Raw genomic sequence first — 8,814 nt, 5'->3', positions numbered from 1 at the left:
ACGGATGGGAGCGGGGAGGGGAGGGGGCAGGTGGCTGAGAGAGAGAGCACGTGTACAGGTAAACTACCTGTAAGATCCAATCAGGTGCCGAGGCGCTCTGTTCAGACAACCCAGCCGGTCTCCTCTCCTCTGTTTACCGGCGTGGATGGATGGCTCATCATGGCTGTGCCGCTGTCAAGTCACCGTGACACCATCCCTCTCCTCTCCTCTCCTCTGCAGCAGGCAGCAGCAACCACCGGAATGCCTTCAATCTGCTTCAGACAAGACCAGAGAGGTGAAAACACTTTATACTTCAAACAACAGCCTCCCATCTTTGAGTTGAGTATACTAAATAGGTGAATTTATAAAATAAAATAAATAATGCATTAGATGTATTGATGGTATAGTGGCAGGGTCTCAAAAAAATAAAAACAATAAAACATAAAATAAAATAAGAATAATAAAACAAAAACAGAGGGGAAAAAACAAGGGCAACTCCTCAATTATCCCTCCGCGTGAAGATAGGTGGCGCGTGTTAGGAGGTCTCACGCCTCCTCTCTCTCTCTGCTGACTGTGTATCGCAGGGAAAGAAGAAAGAGCGAAAAAAGTGTCATTAGAGGAGGCGGTATAGCAAAAACGTCAGTGCGTGCCGTCCGTCCCCAGGTCTGTTCCGTGAAGTGGCTAAACAAGAGATCACTCCCAACCTGGCCACCAGGAATAACGGTCCCTCTCCGTCAAAAAAGGCATTATTGTTTCCCCGTGTTTCTCTTCTGTGTTGGTTGGTTTGGGGGATTTGAGGGGGGAGAGAGAGAGAGAGAGAGAGATCCATCCACGGGTACTACAACACTGCCACACTTTTTTTTCCTTCCTCTTCTGTGCCATTTCTTTCCTTGACGCCTGTCTTCTTGTTTCTAAACCCAGCTGTTTTTGGAGGATCACGCACTGAGACACGGGTAGGTTTTGACCGCTGGTGGTGGTTTTTCTATAGTTAATGTGTTGCGTTATGTGATGGTGGTGGCGGCGGGGGCGCTTGGTAAGGGGATGGTTATGCAATGCGCGTACCTGCGCGCTCTGCGCGCTATCAAAGCCAGGAGGAGCGCTTATACCTGAGCGGCCCAGGTGAGGAGAGGAGAGGTGCGCGCTCTGTTCCATCCAGGTATGTATGGATGGATGGATGCTGGCGCTCCTCTCCTCTGTCTGTCTGCACGTCTCATTTTTATAGCAACATGTTCTATTTAGCGTCATTTCTTGGAGGTGGCTAATTCCACTAAACGGGCGGAGGTTGTGTTTTATCTTCCATTTTATTCTTCTTTTTTTGTAATCCTTATCCGCCGCTCATTGCTATATAAAACAACGCCTTTCGGTTTTAAATCAACACCCTAATTTCGACATGTTGTGCATGTCAGACGTCTAGAGGGGTTTCAACGTTGCGTCTTCGTATAATGTTGTGTGCTTGTTGTGCCAAAAACAGGACAGGGGGAATTTTAGTTTTTGCAGTGATGCAGTGACAAATGTTTCATAGTTTATTATGACTAAACGTCCTCGTTTTCAGCTCGCTCTCGCGGCCATGGTGCAACTTAGATTTCTGTCTTTAATTCTTATTAATATGAGGAAATGATTCCCCCAGAAATGATAACGACGTGTTGTTCTAAATCTTTTCAGTTTGTTTGCTATAATGTTTATTATGGCTCCGCCACCGCTATGGCAGTCTTACAAACTCGAGTGACACTGCTGCATCTCGCTTGACATGGCAGAGGAGAGAGAGACAGATAGACAGAGCGAGAGAGAGAGAGAGAGAGAGAGAGAGAGAGAGGGCCACGCATAACAACCCAATGCATCTTTTATTTCCTGGCGAATGTGAAATAGATAGGCTACAACAAACAAGCAACCAGACCAACAAAGGAGGAAGTTTGACATTTTGCCACATTTAAAGATGTTGGCCTGCTTTCACGACACTATAATGCAAAGCGTAAAGCCTATTCCTAATAAGTCCGTTACAATTTCCCCCCTGATTAATTTAACTAATAACCCGCTTTGTGATAAAACTGGAGCATACAAAATGCATTACCACATTAATTTGTCAACAAACTAAACAGGCCTGTCTGACTGAAAGCATGCAGCATGTTGCATGTCCTTAAAATTGGCAAAACATCTAAAATATTCTTATCCTTTTTCATATATTTGACCTATATGGACCAGTGACGACCACTAACAATAATTATAGGGTCATATTAAAAAACGATGCATTCTCGAAACGCAATTAAATAGGCTACGACGATCTTCTCTTCGGTAGCCTAGTACCTTATAATAATGTAACCACATCCACATATCATCAAATTACACCAGCAGGTATATCATAAGTTAAGTTTAGCCTATAGTAAAAATTAAATTAAATACAAAATAAATTAACATTTGATCTATAAAGTGGGGAGTTTTTCTTCTTTCTGGCCAACACGCGGGGGTCGTGCAGCGAGAACACAACACTTGGTGGCTCCTTGGTGGTGAGGTAGGCTATCCTGTCCCTGTGTGTGTGTGTGTGTGTGTGTGTGTGTGTGCGTGTGTGTGTGTGTGTGTGTGTGTGTCTGTGTGTGTGTGTGTGTGTGTGTGTGTGTGTGTGTGTGTGTGTGTGTGTGTGTGTGTGTGCGCGTTGTGTGCGCGCGTGTATCCTGCCCTCCTCCCTGCGCCCCTAGCTGACGCCCCGTCCCACACCGACCGATCCACAGACGCGCACATCAAAAGATCAGGGCGACGCTGCGCGCGGCACGGTCCCCGTTCGAAACTCCGGAGCCTACCTATTCTATCAGTCAACATCTCTCTATATCTGTATCTATCTATCTGATATATCTATCCCCACATGGACTTTTGTTGAACATTCTCTAATAGTTTGAACTCACAACCGGTTTAATAGGCTATTTCGCTGCCGTTGTGGCCACAAGGAATCCTTATCATTTTTTCTTTCTTTTTTTTAAAGTCAACTTATCCCAACATTTTGTCGCGATTTTTGTTTGGTTATTAGACGCCAAGAGAGAGAGGGAGAGAGAGAGAGAGAGCGTTGCTGCCTCACTGCCTGCCTGCCTGCTGCTGATTCAAGGAGTGGAGCCCCATGCGGACTGCAGCCATCTGACCCACTCTTATCAATGAAGCAGGAGATCATGGCGGAGGGTCCCCGCTGCAAGAGGCGAAAACAAGCCAACCCACGGAGAAAGAACGGTAAGAAAGCCAAAAGTTTTAAAACAAAAGTCTCATGTTGGCGCGGATTTAAGACAATAATAATTCACACGCGTATCTGTGGATGTAACCGAAGTTTTGTCACCGGTTCCTGGGTCCGGGACGCCCCGCTTGCCCACTTTCTCATCAGCGCAGGGCAATTGAGAGAGAGAGAACCAGGAGGAGACGTGGGGTCTGATATCTTGCACGTAAAGGATAGAAAAAAGTTCAAATGAAATACATTTCAAGTTTCACTGCTTGGGAATGTTTGGCTTTGTGGATTTGTGAAGTGATATTTGCTGTGTGCGAGGCAGCTATAGCCTATCTTGTGTGTTAACAAGGAGACTGTGGGAAAGAAGGGACACTGACTGACTGGGGCTTGGATAGCGGTTCAGCGGCTGTGCCCATTATGAGGCAGCAGGAAAACCGTTACTCGAGCCTGACTGAGCGCTCGTCTGCTTGTAGCGACGCGGCAGATAAAAGTTGAAAACCTGTTGGATTACTTTGTGGACAACGATTCTTTTAGTTTCTTCTGATGATATATATATATTTTTTTGCTGATCATATTCTATGTATAGATCTTACTATTCACGTCCACCTGGGTTGTTTTGGTATTGTTTGTGTGTTTTCCGTCGTTACAATATAGCATACACTTGATGCATTTTGCATAGCCTCCTGATAAATAACATCACGTCTTATTTGTGTTGGTTAATTGGGTTCTTGTCCGAGGTCGCCCGTGCTGTCTTTTTCAACCTCGGTAAAACAAGGAGCTCGTTTTTAAACGAAGTTGCCGTTTTTTTGTGAGTGTGTCATTTGTTGTTTGCTGTGATGCGACGCTCGCTGCACAACACAACACCCGAGAACGCATGTATTTAGACTTTAGAGTCACCGCTACGGGGTTTTGTTTACTCTGTCTTATACTTTCTTAAAAATGATATATAGCCTAAAAGACATTATGTTTGGACTTTGGAGCCTCGTCTCATGTGCGAATTGTGACAATGGATTTGTAAACGATCTGGTGTGCAAAGTTGGATTGCAAATGAACTGGCACAGGGTTTTTGGGAGATTATTTTTATTTCCATAAAACTCTTTAGCTCCGATGGCAAGGTGCTATTCTTCGTTAGTTTTTATTTGTTTGAGTGGATAGCAAATTAGTGATGGACACATGCTTTATCCCAAATACCCCTGGGGCTTACATTTATGCTACTAGCTCCACACACAAGTAACAAAGCCATTAAGTGGCAGCCTAGTTTTTTTTCTTCTTCTTTTTTTTAATACACTATAGGTCAATCAAGAGAATGACCAGGTTGTGGACTTGTTTTGTCTAAATCAGAGTCGTGGTTGGCAAAATAAAAATCACTCAGGGCCTTATTTACTGAGCAGCCTTTCACCAAGTTGTTTAACAAACTCTTGTTTTTCCTCGCCCTGCTGAATAGTAAGCAGTCGAGCCTCATCCATTCCCACTCCGGCTTAGACAACCAGATCAGTTTCTGTGTCTCTCTTCCTAGGGGCGGTTGTTGGCCTAATAATGCAATCGTTTTTGTATTTTATTATAGGAAGTTAATTTCAGAACGGCACACACACACACACACACACACACACACACACACACACACACACACACACACACACACACACACACACACACACATGCGCACGCGCACACACACACACACACACACACACACACACACACACACACACACACACGCGGCCTCATAGCAATGCTTTAAATATATAACCTATATATTTTTCCCAAAGCAAAATAAAGAATTGAACATGGCACTTTTTTAGTTTGAATAATTTTAACAAATTATACAAGGTCTGGGGGAGGTTTTCATATATTTTTCAATGACTTATTTTCGGAGCTGATAGGCTATATAAAACCTTTTACATTTTCACCACTACAGCCTTGAACTTAGATGGAATCCTGCAGTGTAGGCACGAGGCCTTGGCCCTGACCGATTTGAATGTCAGCATTTTATAGGCTGAACAAAGATGTAGATGTTGATACTATACACAGCGTCTTATTTCATTTTTCAAACGGAGTCAATTAGGCCACACTCTCAATAAGAAACCAATTTATAGGGTCTGACTTGACGCATGTTAATTGTCTTAAATTCTCAACGTGCGACGGAAACGCATGAGGTTTCCATGACAACATTGTATATGACGGGTCGGTTGAACTTCTCCGGGTATGGGATGGCATTATGCATGGGGCAGCCTCTGTCTCCCCCATCTTCTCCAACTCCAGACAGTTTCAGAGGTCCCAAGGGGAGGTCACATTAGGCCCTTGTGTAACTCGATATGCACAGCCTGGGCAGCTTTGTTGCAGTTTGGGTTCCCCCCCCCCCCCCCCCCCCCTACACACACACACACACACACACACACACACGCTCCCTCTGGGTGCTGTAGACGTCAGATCCAGCTGTGAGGGCCCATTCTGGGTGTGAGAGTGCAGCTGTCAAAAGCTGCTCTGCTTAACCTTGCCTTGTCAGAAAGAGAAAAAAAAGTTTTTCCTTACCCCCCTTCCTTCCTTTTTCGGGGTTTCATTCGTTTATTTATTTAACTTTGCTCTTTTCTTTTTCAAATAAAATTAGTTGTTAATTCGTATAGGTCCTTATTCAAAGCCCCCACACATCACAGAGTTTTTAGACATTCCATTGAGAGAAAAAAATAGGGACATAGAACATTCTCTTCTTCTCCTTGATGTGGGTCTGCAGTGATGTTTAAAAACATTTTGTTTTGTCTTTGACATAAGGCACCAGCGAGATGGCATGATGGCAATGCTCACTACCATCTCCTTGACTTTTCATCAGTATTACCTCAGTGAAAAACATTAATAAACTAAAAAACAAATAGATTTTTTCTTTTGCACTGACAGCAGCACGGATGGCTGACAGATGGACTGTAAAATCAGTGTTCATTTATCCATTCGTAACTCGAAGGTTTAGAAAGTGTAGACATGGAACCAAATGAACATTTGTACACTTTGCAAGAGATGAATTAGAGTATTTCTTTTTTTTTACTGCAGCAGTCTTAACGGTGGAGGGTGGACACACAGGGCCACATAAGTGTCTCATAAGACAATGGGGTTTCACTGGCATCCGTGTCTCATTTCCATGCCTGTGTATCGTCAGCAGTGTCAGGGTGCCCGCTTGCACCATTCATGCCACATGTCTCACAAACGTGCCATTGTGTCCGTGGCACAGCTCTGCAGATAGCCCACCTTTTTTCCCCTTCTTTTTCTGATGGCTCCTTGTTTACTTGTTTGTCTCTCTCTCTCACTTTCAATTCTGTCTGTTGCCATTTTGACACGCGAGCTTAAGGCACAGCTATAAAGCAGTACAAGCGCGCGGCCTGACTGCGTCATTGCGTGTGAGGAGCCACAGCCACTCACTGCCGCGGGTCGACTGGCACACACGCACACACGCACACGTGTACGCGCACACGCATACGTGTGTGTGAGCGCACACACAGTTTTTCTAGCAGGCCCGAGCTCTCTGGCACTGCATCGGTGGTCCTTCAGAACGCCTTTTGGTATGATTACCACTCTCCCTCACATTGGTGCTGACCTGAATGCCTTTCATATCTACTCCGCCATGTCTTACACACCCACTACTCCTCTGCCCCCCCAACCCCTCCCACCCCCCCCCCCTCTCTCTCTCTCTCTCTCTCTCTCTCTCTCTCTCTCTCTCTCTCTCTCTCTCTCTCTCTCTCTCTCTCTCTCTGACTCTCTCTCCCTCCCTCCCTCCCCACACCCCCTCAGTAAACACCTCCCTGAGGGCAGAACAAAGAAAAGGAGCTCCTCTCCTCTCCTCATTCTTAATCACAATTCAGGCCTTTCACCGCCGCCAGCCCGCTCTCGCATTCAACATCCCAAAGCCTGAGATGAAAAGAGCTCAGAAAAATGGAAAGCAGACCGAAAGACAGAGAGAGACAGAGAAAGTGAGTGAGTGAGTGAGGAAGGGAGGGAGGGAGGGAGAGAGACAGAGGGGAGAGTGAAAAAAAGGAGCGATTATGGAAAAGAGGGACATAAGGTGGTGGTGGGCAGCAGCGAGCGACATAACTTAGGTGTCTGCGTTTGTTTGTCAGCCCTCCCCCTGGTTACGTGCCCTATATAGACCCCACACACACACACACACACACACACACACACACACACACACACACACACACACACACACACACACACACACACACACACACACACACTTTGCCCAGGGCTGGGTTCTCTGCTGATGGATAGATAGGGTTACTGGATGCCATTCCTGGACTATTCACAGCTGAATAACAGGACAGATAGAAGAGAGAGAGAGAGAGAGAGAGAGAGAGAGAGAGGGGAGATCCTTACTAAGCAGAGGCACAGTTGACACCAACTGGCAGTGGAGGAACGACGTCACGACATTACACGGCTGCATCTAGAGTATTAAATGGACCCCCCACGGTCACAGTTAAATAAAACACTCTGGCTTTATTAATATGGACTAGCCATAAGATGAGTGCATTATGTGGTCACTAAAGAGAGAAGTGATTCTCTGTCACAATAATGACAGAGAGATTACTGCAAAATACTATGGAGCTATATTATAGCAGGCAAATGTTTTCACTTGAATGTAGACGGAAAATGAAAGATTCATCGTGACGGAAGGAGTGTCAGTGAACGATTCTCGGAGCCAGATTTTAATTGCTCGTGGATGGTTTTCATCCAACTTAATTTAGCTGTGAATGTTGTGAACTGTCGTGTATTGCGTCAAGTACAGCACCATTCCACCAGAGGTTTGATTAATCTATTTTAATATGACATTTATAAGGTTTTCACATGTACAAATTCTGTTTGCGCGTGACGGGAACTATACAATTGCTACTCTAGAGTTGAGTTTTGTGGCTGTTGACAGACTAATTATTGTTGTGTTTTAGTGTACAGTAACACTATCCAGTAGGCTACATACAGGTACATACACCCGACACACTCAGGTACACAGTAAAGTCCCCTCAGTGTTGGAGGAGTTAACAAACACTGAAGGATTTGACCCTGTGGCTTTAGTTTAGACCAGTGGTTCTCAACCAGTGGTCCTTGAGGAGGTTCCAGGTATAGTCCCCGGATAAATGACGGAGATTTGGTAACCAAATGGACCCTTATAGATCTTTAACTCTTGAGCTTGTAACTGTAATTGCTATTTTGATCAACGTCTGCCTGTTATCTCTCCTATATGGTACGAACAGTAATTCAGTGTGGAATTGTGCAACGACAACAAAATATTGTTTCGTTTTCGGTCTCAGAGGACAAATCTCATCAAATGCTGGTCCGTGGCTCAAATGCATAATAAATAATGGGCCGTGATATGAAAAGGAAAGCTTTAGACAGAGGGGGAGGACAGCAATGGGCACAGCAGGGAGGTCTGGAGAGGAGGATGTGGACGAGGGAGTGAGCAGAGAGAGAGAGAGAGGAGGAAGAGAAAGTGATGAGTGAGTGGCGTGCACGGGAAGAGGAGAGGAGGAGACAGGGGGAAGGGTCTGGAGACAGCAGGTGGTTTTATGTGCACCTAAACGAGAGTCTTGCGAGTTCCTCACACTTTTGAGATTCCATTTTTTAAGACTTGACAGGAGCAGGTGCGTTTTGTTTTC

General features: G+C 45.2%; 1 protein-coding gene across 3 annotated transcripts in view; it reads left to right on the top strand.

Annotated features, from left to right (window-relative positions):
• Window positions 1-652: 652 nt before the first annotated feature.
• zeb2a (zinc finger E-box binding homeobox 2a) overlaps window positions 653-8,814 on the top strand; it is a 68,079-nt gene continuing 59,917 nt past the window's right edge. For 2 of the 3 annotated variants that reach the window (XM_080785823.1, XM_080785822.1), the window contains exons 1-2: window positions 653-932; window positions 2,996-3,189. In XM_080785823.1, coding sequence (XP_080641949.1) covers window positions 3,117-3,189 — 73 coding nt within the window. In that variant the 5' untranslated portion in view covers window positions 653-932; window positions 2,996-3,116. Of the gene's footprint in view, window positions 933-1,039; window positions 1,136-2,995; window positions 3,190-8,814 lie in introns of those variants that run through there. The other variant, XM_080785824.1, reaches the window with a different exon arrangement.

This window comes from Protomyctophum bolini, assembly GCF_963924005.1.
Source record: "Protomyctophum bolini genome assembly, chromosome: 16".
NCBI lineage: Eukaryota > Metazoa > Chordata > Actinopteri > Myctophiformes > Myctophidae > Protomyctophum > Protomyctophum bolini.
This window is presented reverse-complemented; position numbering and strand designations above follow the sequence as displayed.